The 15,483-nt window shown below is 38.1% G+C and overlaps 1 protein-coding gene across 5 annotated transcripts in view; it reads right to left on the minus strand.

Annotated features, from left to right (window-relative positions):
• Nucleotides 1-15,483, minus strand: part of LOC122711124 (prominin-like protein) — a 44,519-nt gene that overhangs the window by 4,786 nt on the left and 24,250 nt on the right. The window contains exons 2-13 of one of the 5 annotated variants that reach the window (XR_006346050.1): nucleotides 8,592-8,859; nucleotides 7,866-8,218; nucleotides 7,657-7,778; nucleotides 7,552-7,575; nucleotides 6,107-6,402; nucleotides 5,887-6,057; nucleotides 5,588-5,803; nucleotides 4,927-5,482; nucleotides 4,647-4,805; nucleotides 4,442-4,563; nucleotides 2,357-2,524; nucleotides 548-604 (exon numbers count right to left, since the gene is read on the minus strand). Coding sequence is in view for 4 of the 5 variants with exons in the window: in XM_043929579.1 (XP_043785514.1) it covers nucleotides 1,787-1,876; nucleotides 2,357-2,524; nucleotides 4,442-4,563; nucleotides 4,647-4,805; nucleotides 4,927-5,482; nucleotides 5,588-5,803; nucleotides 5,887-6,057; nucleotides 6,107-6,402; nucleotides 7,552-7,575; nucleotides 7,657-7,778; nucleotides 7,866-8,218; nucleotides 8,592-8,859 (2,545 nt within the window). In the remaining variant the exon portion in view is untranslated. Of the gene's footprint in view, nucleotides 1-547; nucleotides 605-1,786; nucleotides 1,877-2,356; nucleotides 2,525-4,441; nucleotides 4,564-4,646; nucleotides 4,806-4,926; nucleotides 5,483-5,587; nucleotides 5,804-5,886; nucleotides 6,058-6,106; nucleotides 6,403-7,551; nucleotides 7,576-7,656; nucleotides 7,779-7,865; nucleotides 8,219-8,591; nucleotides 8,860-15,483 lie in introns of all 5 variants that reach the window. The other 4 variants (XM_043929580.1, XM_043929579.1, XM_043929581.1 and 1 more) reach the window with 4 other exon arrangements.

Consider the following 15,483-nt stretch of genomic DNA (forward strand, 5'->3'; position numbering starts at 1 on the left):
AGAGAGAGAGAGAGAGAGAGAGAGAGAGAGAGAGAGAGAGAGAGAGAAAGTACGATAATACAATATTCTCGAATATGGAAGAAAGTTATCTTTTGCCATAGCTTTACGTACGTATGCTTTAGCGAACAAACGTATGACGAAGCTGCTGAAGCGAAATTAAAGTAAATTTTGTATCGTGATCTCCTATCGTGAGGAAAAAAAAAAAGGTGACTCGATAATATAACACTATTCTTAATAATAACATGCTGCTTTTTAATTAATTCTTGTGTAATTCTTTCAAACACATTTTCAACTGATTGTGGCGATGGCGTGTAAAATATGGCCAAGATATACGGATCAAGATATTTTTTCTTTTTTTTACTTTTTTTTTTTTTTTTTTTTTTTTGGTCGCAAAACCTAACGTTTTCATTTTATTCCTGCAAAAAGCTCTAGCGAAGCTATTTGCTTGCGACTGCAAACTGAGTCGAACAAAAGAACGAAAAACAAAAGGAGAAAGAAACGAACGTACGGAGACACAATTGAGATAACAATCTGTCTTGCGACTTACGTGCAGAGGCGTATCGAGAGACGCGAGAAGTTGCCCCCCCGCAAGGTTCCCACTCACCTGGAAATAACCGGGAAAAAAAAGCGTGACCAACGGGGTTGCATGAGATGTACGGATGGGATCAAGAATAACTTGCATGGTGTCAATATAATATTTTGTACCTTTACAACGATACTTTTGTCATTTTTCTTTTTCTTTTACTTTTTTCTTTTTTTTTTCTTTTTTTTCTTTTTTTTTTTTTTCGATAATCGTATCATTATTATTCTTGGATCGGATGAGAATTTAATGAGATATGTTCGTACCCTTTTATTTAAATGCTTTAAAGAAAGATTGTGATCGAAGAGGGTAGAAGAGTGAGATCGAAGAATGACATAAATGGACGAGCACAATATTTTTCGATGCATTGAAAATGGGTCGAGTAGATTATTTATAACGATAATTTATATTATAATAAATTATAATGTACATCGAGAGTGAAGTTTTCTTTTCTTTTTTTTTTTTTTTTTTTTTCTTGATCTTTCATCCTCGTGGAACTACTTGACCCATTTAATCTCGTTCTCAACGATATACTGTACAAGGTAAATCATGCAATTCATACTTTTTTCGTGATTTATTCTGGTAGAAGTGATACGATGCGGGGGAAAGATCGGATATACTGTTATCTATAAATCAACTCGTTACACAAAATACAAGATCGTGATATCGAAAGATATAATATACTTTTCTTCTGTTCGTTCGATTTACAACTACGGATATATATATATATATGTGTATTCAACATTCATTAAATTTCTTGTGAGTACTTACAATTATACATCGGTTGAAATTTCAAATTCGTCGTCCATCATATCAATTATCGTGCAAGTTTCTATTCAGAACTTGATCCCATCCTCGATTAAGTCGGGCGTTCGAAAGAATCGAGGAAACGAAAGAAAATTCAGACAAAAATTCGCGCGATGAGTGGGAACCCTGCTCACCGATGAAAGGAAACGAACGAATATATAAATGAAAAGAAAAAAAAAAAAAGAAAAGAAAAGAAAAGAAAAGAAAGGAAAAGAAAAGAAAAGACAAAACGAACGAAAAAAGTTGGTGAAAGAAGAAGACCAGGCCTCGAAGAAACCGAACAGCAACAAGTTCGTAGACAAAAGAAAAAAAGAAAATTGCGTAACGTGTCACAGAAAGCTTTTAAACTTTTTTTTTTTTTTTTTTTTTTTCTCTCCGAATGAAAATTACAAGACTTACTGCGTTTCTACCGATATGCTAAAGACTTTATTGTGAGGTTCTTTTTTGGAGGGGGCGGTATGTTCGTGGCTTCGCCACGTGGGGGTGGAACTGCAAAATAAATCAGAGATGAACTAGTGTGAACCGGAAGAAAAGGAAAATGAAAATATCGATTTTTAAAAGAACCTATCGAATCACGAGTGTGATTGGACATGAGAGAAAACCCTAGAATCTCTGACAACTTCCCCCAAGAACGCGTTCCAACGCTTCGCTAGATCGATACAATACGAACTTTTCCATTATTATTCAATTCAGATGCGATAAAAAAAAAAAGAAACGAGAACAAGAACGAGTAGGAGGAGAAGAAATCGTTAAAGCGACAGCACGATTCGTTTAAAAAAGGAGGAAAAAAAAAAAAAAAAAAATAATCGACGATTTATTATAATGTCCTTTCGAAAAAAAATTCTACGTTATCTTATATATAAAAAAAATTTCGTTATAGAATAGTCCTCTCGCTTCGTTATTATAAATTTTCTCAAAATTGATAACGACGATAGTGATTCGAACGTGACTCGAATTCCAAATACTTACTTCGGCGCAACGTCGGAATATCTGGAATAATGATGATAGTGGGACGTGCTCTGATGCGCTTCCCCGGGTACCCTTTCCCGATCGCTGTATCCACCCGCGGGACCGTCGTAACTTTCGTATTTTGCGTAAGGATCTCTGCTATGCGACACGTATTTCTTGTCGTGAACGCTGCAAGGAAAAAAGGAACGTTTCAGTCGAGTTTCGATCTACGATCGTCATCACTCGTCATGCGAGTTAGAAAAGTATATCAGTGTATATTGTGTGTACATAATTGCTAAGCTGTTTCAGCGTATTACGTGTGTCATTAATGTATCCTAGGTAGCTTGATACACGCGAGACGAGAGCTAGCCTCCGCGTTACTAAATTATCGTGTACGTGTGCGTGTAGAGAGATTCTGTTCTTTTTTTTTTTTCTTTTTATTTTACGCGATTGTTAGTTACAAGCTCCAAGGAAGAATATATCGAGCGTTAATATACTAAAAGTTTGATACCTTCTCGATTGACATGGGATGACAATTTATAGAAATCGGTCATTTTCATAAGGTAATTTTGCCAATTTATTCGAACTCGAGAAGATGTCAGACACGAAGATCGAGTAGAGGAAAATTAATTTAGATTTCAGAGATTTATATATATATATATATATATATATATATATATAATCGAATACTGTAGGATTTTAAATTTTAAAAAATTCTTATCGTATCGTTTTTTAAACAAATTTTCCTTTTTCTCTTACAATTTCATTCCTTCTGATCCTACAATACGTTGTCTAAGATAGAAATGTGGGTTGCGTGTTAGAATTAAGGGCTGTATCATGCAGACAAAGAGAATGGTCGACGAACCAAATCACTCTAAACAATTACTTTCTTAAAACAATTATTTTAATTCTATGATCACGGGGGAGTGAAAAAAAAAAAAAAAAAAAAAAAAAGTGACATCCGAGCATTGGATCGTGAAATGAACGAATTGAACATGTCGCGTTCACAGCGTTATCGAGGGGATTTACGAACGTGCTACACATAATTCAGCATGCGAGCAATTTGGCTGTTCTTGTTTTGTACTTACTGGGTAAGGGGTATGTTATCCCTGTCTGCATACGCGTCATACAAATATTCACTGGAACGGAGCGTGTTAGCGGTTAGATTCCAACAACCATTCCACACATTAGACAGCTACTTTTAATTTAATATCATCTACTGGATTGGTAAGAAGTACGATCGTCTGACGATCTTTACGTCATCGTTACGCAAAGACGAATCCAAGAAGCTTAAATTTTCAAAATAATTAAGAGAATAATTGATTACAAATGTCAGACAATCGAACCCCTATTACGAGGAAACACGTTATCGAGATAAACACGTTTGTTATTCTTTAATTCTTGCACGAAAGGAAAAATAAAAAAAATTAACGCGACAAAATGATTAGTTGATAGCTCACACTCATCGAGAGGATGAAAATCGAGAATAAGGATAGTTAGATAGCCGCATTTATGATGTGTTTATGAACGCGTTTATAGTATCCGCGCGAGATTTGTTTAGATAGAATTGGCGATGCAATTTTGAAACTCGCTAAACAAAAATAGATGGAATAATTCATGCCGACTAGAAAACGGAAAGATATCGCAAGCGCGAGTAATGTGCATGCTGGGGGATAACGAGGAAGCTCGATTAACTACTAGACTGAGAGAAGGCTCAACACTTTCTACATAAAGAGTGCTCAGAATTTGGTGGCCAGAGATCAGCGAAGAAAAAGCGATTGTTTCCGAATGTAAATGTAAACGAGTCAATTTTATTCTTCTACGATTTTCTTTGATAATCAAATACAATTGTGCCAATTGCTTATTTCTGATTCGCGAGATAATTTCAAACGAACGAATCGGAATTTATAATCTTTCTTTTACACATCTAATAAGTGATAATGTTAATTTCGGTTCTTCAACAATGAATTTGGGAATTTGAAATTGAAACATGCACCGGATATCTAATTATATATCTTGGAAACATTTAAATAGCGTTGAGTCCATCGATTGGGTTTAAATAAAGTCAATTTTTTCTTGTGTGAAGTGAAAATGGCGAAAACTTACGCTTCGACTAGAGGTCCTGGATAAGGATCCGATTTTTGATAGAGCGCGCTCAGTTTTACGCAGAGCACGATGGTCGGGATGAAGAGGATTAAACACCAGCCTACACTCACCCAGAAACCATTCTGCGGATCATAAACGAAAAGATATATAACAGCGTTTCGATGATGGGACAAAGAGATTAGGAGGAACAAGATTAATCGCTTACAAATGGATCTAAAATCTTGCTACATCCAGCGACCAGCGTGGCGTTGTACGCGTTCGAAACGGGCGTACATTTTCCTACGTGGAACAAAGCATGGTCGATAACTCTCTCGAGGAAATCGTCCACTTGACGAAGGAAAGCGTTTCCAAATTTAGTGGCCAACTGCAAAATTAAAAGAGCATCGAATAATCCTGACGATTTTTTATTCGAACTTAAATTTAAAATTAGATCCATACAATAGACAATGTCGATATGTCAGCAAAGATTCTTGCTCGAAACTTACTTGTTGCACGTATTCTGGCCCATCTTCGTTCAAAAACTTTTGCGCCTTCGTCACTTCGTCAACGAGATTGTGAATGGCCTCTGCCATCGAACTGTGATTAAACTTTATCTTCTCCTCGAGGGTCACAGCCTTGGCTGCCAATTGTTCGCTGAGCATCGCCATTGGTTTCACCAAATGTTCGTGATAATACGCCAAATCCAGTGCGTTTTTCTCCAAACTTGCTCGAATGTCATCCTGCCCCTTTGGCAGTTCCGTTGACACGTCCAACAATTGTTTGGCAAGATGTTCCAAGTTGATATTCGTGATATTATCAGCGAGAATCTCCACGTATTGATAGAACTTGATATCGCTGAGACCACTTTGCGCGAGATCGTTCAATTTCGACTTTGCGCTTTCCGTGAGGATAACCACGCCAGGTGAGAGACTGATCTTGCGCCGAAGCTGTTGGATAGTGTTGTTGATGTCGTAGCGACCGGTGTATTCGCGCAACGTGTTCACGTCGAACAGATAATTCAACTTGAGAACTTTGTACAACGTTTCGTTTCGATGACAGTTTCTGTGATGGATAAAAAAGAAAAAAAAAAAAAAAACAGATTTGGATTGAATACGTAGTTGAAAATTTTCGACAACAATCTTTGAGGTTATGTTGGCGAGTACTTACGTTATGATATAACTCATGTTCACATCGGCATTGGGTTTATTGGGATACAGTATCTTTTTTATCTGTACGATCTCGTCGACCAGAGCGAACATCCTGTTATCCTGTGGATTTTTCAAAGGTTCGCAGACAGCCCTTTGCGCGAGAACACCGACGACCATGTGTATTACCGTGATCACCATTAGAATACTGGTCAGAAGAAAGATGATCCAAACAGCCCTGGTGAAAATGAAATTACGAAATGAAAGCATTCGTTGTTGTCAAGTTAAATTCAGAATTGGATCTATACGATACGAGCTTACATCATGAGAAATCGTGCACCGGATCCTTTGTTACAACAGTCGTCCCCGTAACCATCGGGCCGCTTTCCACAAATGCCACAGAAAAGACCGAAAGTCAGACACATTAGAACTGTTAATAAAATCCCCGATATCCCGAGTCCTAGATAGTACCTAGAGGGAAAATACATTTGTCTAATTATCGGACTCTGAAATGTTCTTCGCTTCTGTTCTCTTTTATTACCTGTACGGTGAATACTGATCGATGTTCGTCCGTGCAACGTCTATTTGCTTCATGTAGACCTTGTCTATGTCGTTGTTTATCCTATCGATGAGCATTGTCATGTTTCTCGCTAGGTCGGCTAGAAAATCGCCGGCATTTCGGATGCTCGCGCTGACCACTGGGATGGTCTGATTCACGGCGTATTGAATGTCTTTCTGAATTTTCAGAAACGACTCTTTACCCTGGCTGACTTCCGACACGATGTTGTCCTTCATCAGCATCGTGATATTGTTCAAGGCGGACGTGACGTTTGGCAACTGGAAAAAAAATAACGCGCGACCGTTCGATATAAATGATTATCGGAATATCAAGGACCAGTGAGTTTATCTATTTGGAAGTATATAACGATGCCTGAATGGACACATTAAACGAGAAGATATGTGTGTGTGTGTGTGTGTGTGTGTAGAACAGTTAAAAGTATCGATATGAAAACAGTGTCATGCGTTATAGTATCCGTTTAAATGGACGATTTCCATATATGATAATGATATGTTAAAAGAGAATGGAATTGCGTGTCGTGTATAAAGTGCATTGAAATTGTACCAAGTCTCTGTTAAGAAGCTATTCGTTACGGACTGATAGAGAATGCAAAGAGTGCACGGTTTGAAAATAAAAGTATATTGAAGATGTGTTTTGACAGATCTCAATTCAGAAGAAGAGACAAAAGAAACTGTGCATAATTATAAGAGGAAAAAAAAAAAAAAAAAAAAAATGTCATTCCTTCTCCATCTTTTGTTTTTCTTTTTTTTTATGTATGTTATTTGCATACTGGTAAAGTTAGCCTAAAAGCTTTAATTAATCCTCTTTTTCTCGAGTCAAGTATAGTAAATTTATAGATCATTCTAAACGTCACATTTAATACATAGATTTATGAATGAATGACACTACATATAATGAATAATAACACAGAACCAAAAAGTTGACATGCTTTAGCTTATGACTTACAGACTGAAGCTATTTTGGTGGTAAGCATGGAATCAGATAAGTTTATACAATAATTCTATTCGTAAACCAATGGCTGGTTATCCATAAGATAATAAAATAAATAAATTACATCGTACTATTTTATTTATTTATTTATTTATTTATTTATTATTTTTTTTTTTACGAAAATTATTACGATTATATTAGAAATTTCCATTGGTCTACTATTTGGATAGAATTAAAAAGCAAAAGCGAAATGAGATTAAGATTCATCTTCCTTCTCTTATGAAGTTATAACACATAATTAGCGTAAAGAAAATAAAGGAGTATACAAAATGAAAGTAGTGTATTTTATCGAATCGATGCGGTAGAGATAATGTTAAGGTAATAACTTTTCTAATCTTCGCCACTGAACGCGAATAATAAATCGAAGGAGTGTTAAAAAAAAAAAACTAACTACGTTAACAGAAGAATTATCATACCTTCGGGAAGTATCGATCCATGTACTGAATGCATGTAAAAGAGAAAGAAGATTAAATCGATGATGTAAATGTTGACGACGAGCACACAAGAAAAGCGGAAAATACCTTGTCGAAGTCTACTTGAACCGACATCTGATTCACTTTGTAATCGTGCAACACCTGTTTGCAATTTTGGGTCTTGCAAGCCGCAAGCGTGTGAAGAAGATTGTTTTTAACGCCTCGTACAACTGGAACGAGTAAAAAAAATATATATATATATTTTTTTTTCTTTTTTTTTCTTTTTCTTTTTTTTTCATAAAAATTGATATCCATACCGATGTCCAATTGACTGGCGTTCGTCCTTAGATCGCGGGTGATCGTCTGCATGGTCTTGAGATCCTCCTTGATGGACTCCAACCCAGCCACGATATCGCTCAGATTGGTCAACGAGACTGCGTGGGAGTATTCCGCGAGTTGTTCAGTCACGATTCTGCCACTGGCCTGGAGGATGTTGTTCAAATTAATCTCCAGCTCGTCGAAATTAGTCTTGAGGATCTTATTGATCTCCTCCTTCGTGCTGCTCAGATACAACTTCACGTCTTTCAGGCTAACTTCCACGTTGTTGGGAAGCTCCTTGGTCCCGTCTTGCATGTACTCGTTCGTCACAAAGGCGCAGACCACGCCGAACCTGCAACCAACGTCGGAATCGTGCGCCTTTGTCCGTGTACGGAATAAACGAATTGGAAATCTATCTCGATTGCTTTTGTGTATCGTTCCTCGTTTCGATACCCGCTTCGTAGTTGAATAATTATTTATCGATATGGATATTCGTTTCAAACTCTCTTTGAAATGGATATTGATGCTGGATGAGTGAAAGCCGGTGCAAACGAGAATTTCGAATTATCGAGGATGGAAATTAAAACGGAGAGGAAGTTATCGTTCGAAGAGGAGGTTATTTGGGTCGATGATAAATCGAATAATCTTTATCTTCTTTGAAACGAGAAACGAAGGGAAGGGAAGGAAAGAGTGAGAGAGAAAGAGAAAAAGAGAAAGATACTTACAGAATAATAGTAGCGACCGCTATCAGCACCATACTCAACAACACTTTCCTACAATGATCGTGTTTCTTGTCGAACGGTTGACTCCTGGCACCGCAATGACCGGCGCATCTACAGCAACAGAAGAACAAGCCCACACATGGTAAAATCGCAGCCAGAAGGAGTCCAACAAAAGTTAAACCAGCCAATCCACCGTAATGGGTGGCCACGATCCTCCATTCTTGCAAACTGTATTGAAATGTGGGTCGTCCATTCACGACAGTGAACATTCCTGCGGCAAAAAAAAAAAAAAAAAAAAAGAAAATTAATCAACGAGTCAATATAATAATTGAAAAGATCGGATATTAAAACGGTATTAAAGAAAAAAATCGAGGAATTTTTAACAAAAGAAATTACGATACAGAGAGAGAGAGAGAGAGAGAGAGAGAGAGAGAGAAACGGAGAATAAGGGGGGAGAGGGGCAGGGGGAGGGGGAGGGGGGAAGAGAGGAAGAAAGGAAGAAAGGAACTGGAGGAGCAGCGCGACATTAAAGAGAATATTTTTCCATCTGCAACCCCGATACCAGTTTTTGGGGCGAGAACAAAAACGGGGGAGAAAACGGGGGCACGGTCGGATGTAGGACGTAGGTCAGGGAGGAAGGATTGCCAGGTCGAAGGGTGAACGTAATGAGGGCGGAGGGAGAGAGATTTATTTCCTAGTTTCCTCCTGAGGAAAAATGGATCAAACGTCGATGACCGGTCGTCGTTGGATTAATACCCGTTGGACCGCTGCATTGATTTTCTGATGCGCCACTCTTTCTATAGGGCGCCAGATAAACTGCGTAATAAGATGATCTTACTTTCCTTTCTTTCTCGAATGAGAAACAATAATCCGTTTGATTCCTTCTTTTGTTCTCTCATCGAAAAACAATTTGAGAAAGAATTTGAGAAATTCGTTCTTTCTTTTATTTTCTCATATATTCTCTCATTACCGAACACGAATTATTTTACGAAATGAATATTTTATCGAATATATATAATACGAGGCGTGGAGAGAACGATACGAGAATCTATCGGGATTGAGAGGAATCGATTCGTGAAATTCTCGACGATTCGCATAGAAAAGGAGCCACCACACCGTCGGTATTATACGTCTACGAACTAGTTTCTAAACTTGTTTAAATGCAAAGTTTCGTTTCTGGTGCAAGCTGCCATTCGGCGAATCACGCGAATCCACGTGCGCCAACGGATTTATCGTACAGGTTTCTGCAAAAGCTGGAACGGTTCAACGTGGCGACTGCACGCGCTCCATTCTAACTGTATAACCTGTCGTTCGAGTCGACTCTACCATATCGCGACGAGGCAACTTTGACGTATAAAATTTTGCACGACATTTTGTTTATCAGACCAACGAAACCAAGAAATTAAAAAATAATTACAAACGACTTTTCAAACGGCGAAAATTTGTATTAACATGTTGAGCTCGTAATACGTGCATATTAATACGAACAAATTTAGTAGAAAAATTAAAAATTTAACGAAGCGATGTTATTATTCCTCTCGCGTTTTCAATAATATTCCGAGGGTATTTTTCGAGGGTAACGTTAAAATATGATATTCGAAAAAATTCAGATATTTTCCACGCAAGGGACGTTTCGTCGAACGAAAGACCAGTGAATCGAAGTAATTCGAGAGTAGTATTCATCCCCCTTTTCGTTCCGCGGCTAGTTGATTTCGCATTACAGAGTTTAATCGTTCGCGACGAAATATTTCCCACCATGGACGGATCCAAATTTCGAATTATTCGACCGTGGAAAGAACGAATATATAAATAGACTTATATACCCGTTAAAAAACATCCAACGTATTTGCTCGTCGAGTAAAAAATTCGTGAGAAGCGCTCTGAATAAGATAAAAAAAAAAAAAGAAAAAAGAAAAAAGAAAAATAAATATAAAAAAAATATATATATATAAAAAATCAGAAAATGTAAACTAGACATTTTTCACGAGGGGAATCTGGAGAAATTTCAAAAGCTCCAATTCCAGTTCGTTTCGAAATCCGATAAAAACGTGATTTAGTCGTGAACGGGCCAATTAAGCGGAGGCCGCTACTGCGATTCAATTCTACGAACTGTGGGAGAGCTAGAGCTAGTCGGTGATAGCGAGTTATAATAGAGAGCAGAAAGATCGTCTCGTTAACGCTTTTATATGCGAGTTTGAAGCAGGGGGTCGCAGGGAAGTGCTTGTTCTTCCAATCGTTCCTGATGGAATGGTCGACCGATGTTTCCATTCGACGAGTTGCAACGAGTTACAAATTTTAAAATACCAAGCGAATGCGTTATGTAAAAGAAATTTGCATCGCGTGATTTTTATAACAATTTACACATTATTAATTTAATTTTTTTTTTTAATTTTTTTTATCCTTTTTCTCGTTTGCCGAGAAATTTTTCTCGGCGAGTATATTGGCTCTATTCATTATTACTAATCATTATTACTAATCATTTGATAGATATGATACTTTATAAATGAAAACTCTTCCGCAGGATGGATTTTATTTAAGCGAGCACGAACGAAAAATGAACTTGTTTCGAGTTTACCCGGCTTCCTCTCGTCGGTGAAAGATAATTTCATTGCGGTTTTACTTAACAGATTACACACCGGCCCCCTTTCAAGCTGCGCCACTTTATCAGACAGGCCGGGTTTTCGAAAGTTGCTAGGATGGGGGACAGGCAAAAATATAGAAAAAAAAAAAAAAAGAAGAAGAAGAAGGAAGAAAAAAAGAGAACAATTGGCGATACAAATATCCATTATCTGGAAAATTACGACGACACGGCTAGCCGAAACACGCGAAGGAAAAAGTGGTCGAAACGTGTCGTGAATAAGCGTGTGGTCTTAAAACTTTTCTTTCGTAAGAAGGAGTGAGAATTTTTAAGCGAAAGCACGTGTTACGTCACCTAAGATGCGAATTTTAATGTTATGGAATAAAACATAAAGAGAAAAAAAAAAAAAAAAGAAAAAATACGCGATTACAAAATACTGATAGAAACCTACGACAAGGCATTAACATAATCGTTGTGGAGGTCAATGACTGGGAAATCGATCGAAACCCTGGACGACAGTGAGTCTGTTGCACCGGTGCAACGAGCGCTCACCTGACTGTAATGCCCTTCTTTAATTATTCAAAGGGTTTTCCTCTAAACCGAGTTCTTTGACCCGCGCTCCTCGCTATTCTCGACTCTCGGGGTATTTTTGCATTAACTAAATGCAAATACGAACCAACCGATTCGAAAACGTTAGAAATTATGGAAAATTCGTCGCGAGTAAATAACGGAATGATTCTTTTTTTTTTTTTCGTCGATAATTATAGACTTCTATCGCGAAATATCCGATTATTCGGAAATTTTTGCTTCGTTGCGGCACTTGACTCGACGCAACGTAGCCAGTCAAGCTTTGTAACACGAGAAAACCTCGATCTCCCGTGTTCGGTCGATTTCCGGTTCGCAACGATGCACGAGGATTTAAATCCAGCCACGTGAGCGAAAAATGATCCATCCAACGATTTAGAAAACGATCCAATTACAAAAGTCGAATGGAAATATTTTTTTTTTTTTTTTTTTTTAAGAAGAAGATAAACATTTCCAAGATTCAAAAATTATTTCTAATCGAGGGAATCCGGTACAATCAGGAATCAAGGTCGGTGGTCTATCGAGGAAAGAAGCATCGAAAATGAAGCGGTTTTTAAATCGAGCCAGCCGAGCCGCTTTTCACTTTATTATCCGAACCTTCCTTCCGATAATCCCAAAGGAGGGGTCCGCTATTACTGTAATGAAGAAATCCATTAGCCTCCCTGTACGGTAAATATTGGTACAACTGAAATATTTTCTTCTCGTCGAATATTTCTACTTCCTTTCACGTTCGTATCGCATCGATTTATCAACGGGCGAATAATTTTCTCTGGATGGTTGAAAACATTGTTGGAAGCAAGGGCGAATATAAAATAATGCAAATTTTTATTCAAAAAGAAAAAAAAAAAAAAGAAGAAATTCGAACCGGTAACGAAACACCATTGTGAGAGATGGCGAGGAACGTGGAAAAGGAAGGAAGAATAAAAAGTATATTCAAGGGGATCCAGATGATTCGTAACTCGAGTTCGTCTCGTGTTTTTTTCTTTTTTCTCTTTGGTTCGCTTTTCCAAGGTCCGCTAGACACACATCTCATTATTTTCGAGGACAAAGTGCTTCCTCCCCGGGTAAAAAAGACACCTCCACTTCTAGTCTTGTCACGCAGCTTTCACCCCTTTCGTCTCATTTTTCCGCCGTCTCTGCACGCCGTCGTTCACGAAACGAGATTATTCAAACCTCGTGCCTGAATCGTTAAAGGGGGAGGAGAAAGAAAAAAAAATCTTCTGCCGATGGTTACGATTAAAATAAATTGTTTCTCGATTTGTCACGTCATTCAATTATTCCGTTATTAATCTTGGAATTATTTCTGATCGATTCGTTTCGATTGTGGAAACGAATATTATTATTAAAAAAAAAAAAGAAAAAAAAAGGAATTCGATCGTAATGTCGTAATAGAAAGAAATCGTTTCGGTTGTTGAATATGCGACAAAGTTTGAGGTGTGATCAACGCGATATCTGGAGGACAGTGGCCTGGTCGACACTTCCGGTGCATTGTCCGAAAAGGAAATGCGATCTTAGAACGTGGAAGCATGTCCAATATAATAATCATCAAAAGGGATATCCGTAAATTGAAGTTACATTTAAAATTGTATTCTTCGTTGCGATTTATTATTTTTTTTTTCTTGTCGAAAGAAGAAAAAAAATTGGAATGCCGGAGATCGGGACAAGGGCGACGGTTTTCTGTTACAGGGAAGCACGATACCTGAAGGGAGAAAAAAAGAAGGGATACTTGTATCAAGGAAACCTGTAAAGCTCGAAACGAAGTGCTACAAGTATTGCGTAACGATTGTAAGACGATAAATCCGAGTTTATCATTGTTTAACGTTATCTCTCTTTGATCTAATTTTTTTCCCTCGCTTCATTCATACGATAATAAAATACAAATTCGATATCGCAATTAAAAAACACAATTAATATCAATATTTATCAATTTATATTTACTTTCAATTCTCGTAATCCCATATACATTACACATCCTTCTTCTGTTTCTCAATTTTAATTAAAAAGGTGACAAGATACGCGCAATTTAATTCCTATCAAAATTGAATTTCTCTTATAACATCTTGGAGTAGCTTGCTTCTTAATCGTCCTCAATTTCAATTACAGATTTGGGAAAAGATATTTAATTTAAAAAAAAAAAAACATAAACATTATGTACTCTCACAATTTCAGCGTGACGAAAAAATACGTGTAATTTAATTTTCTACCTATTAAGATCGAACTCTTATTTTAACGTCCGTAAAACAACGGTTCTCAATCGTTGTGGCTCGTATCGAACTACTTTTTAAACTACTATTACCCTCAGTCGGTAATTTTTAGTCGAAAAATTGACCAATGAACTCGCACGTTAGAAACACGAGCCACGATTAGGGAAGGCAGTTAGCAAGAGAAAGAGCTATATTACGGTACCTGACACGTAACACGGTTATAAGTCAGAGGCTAGGAACGAGACTGAATCGTGGAATACGGCTTTCTCCGGCTGGAACGAGGCAAAATTACCGCGAGGCCATTCCGGTAATCGCGGCCGTCCACTTCTGTCCTTCGGCCGGGAATATGTAAGCGCTTAGAAAGTCATTAACGCTTCCCACGCGGTTCTCCTACTTATACAATGCGCTCGGTGTATCGATCGATCGGTATACCGACGGGATACGCGGTATATATCCATCGTGCGCGGAATAAACAAAATCGTATGGAAACGTCAGAGTCAGAGAGGCGCGTGTTATTTTCACGTAAACATTTTTTTTGTTCGAAACTTTTTTTAGTTCGAGGCAGGTGTAATCTCGAAAGCGATTAATAAGAGAAACGTGGGGCAAAGGATGTAAGTAACGATGGGAAGTAACGGGACCGACTCGAGTCGAGGCTCGACGGGTTTTTCATCGGAACTACACACCGATGACGTGTACCATAATAAAAAGAATTCGAAATTACCATATACAAGAAAGGAAAGATCCATGTTCCACGAAAGTGATACACTTTCAGAAAGATAATCAGAGACAAAGAGGAAAAATAGAGTTACGTCACTTCCGTAATAAACGATCCAAACGGTCCAAACGTTACATCATCGTTAAATGTCCAAGAGAAGACATCGAAGATAAATCGAATTACGCGAAACTTCTCCTTTCTTCCTCCTATCTACCATATATAAAAACTGCACTCCCATATATACTCCATATATATATATATCCATTAATAAATTAAATATCCGACGCATCTCTTCGAGAATACTTCTGCTTTCATCGAAACTTCGATCCTCGGTATCCTTTCGCATTCGCGAAGCGAATGGATGCATAAACTTTTTCCCCCCGTGTTCCAGACGAGAATTTCGATCGGGCGTTACGCCAGATCGAGAGAGAATTACGGATCGAAACCAAAAACCCACGGAACGAAAGTAACCGGAGGAGAGTATCCGCGGAACAAGAGGACGAAAGTATCGACTCGAAGTTTCTCTGGCGTGGAACAAAACCGCGGATAGCGGTTATTCTGGCGGAAGCGGGCATTTCCCCCTAACACCTAGACAAAACGAAAGGGAACAGTAACGGCCAGGGGGAGAAAAAGGGGGCGACGAGGAGCGTGTGCACACCGGTTCGCCGGAGAGGAGAGAGAGACGATGAGATCACCTGCGATGGATGAATCACGGCTTACTTCTGCAGGATCCTAACGGAACCACTCGAGAAATTAACGACCTCGACACTGCACCGGGCACGCGCGCTCCTGCTATTCGAAAAAAAAAGAAGG

The sequence above is a fragment of the Apis laboriosa genome, unplaced genomic scaffold, assembly GCF_014066325.1.
Source record: "Apis laboriosa isolate Shangri-la unplaced genomic scaffold, ASM1406632v1 scaffold16_cov148, whole genome shotgun sequence".
NCBI classification, from domain to species: Eukaryota; Metazoa; Arthropoda; class Insecta; order Hymenoptera; family Apidae; genus Apis; species Apis laboriosa.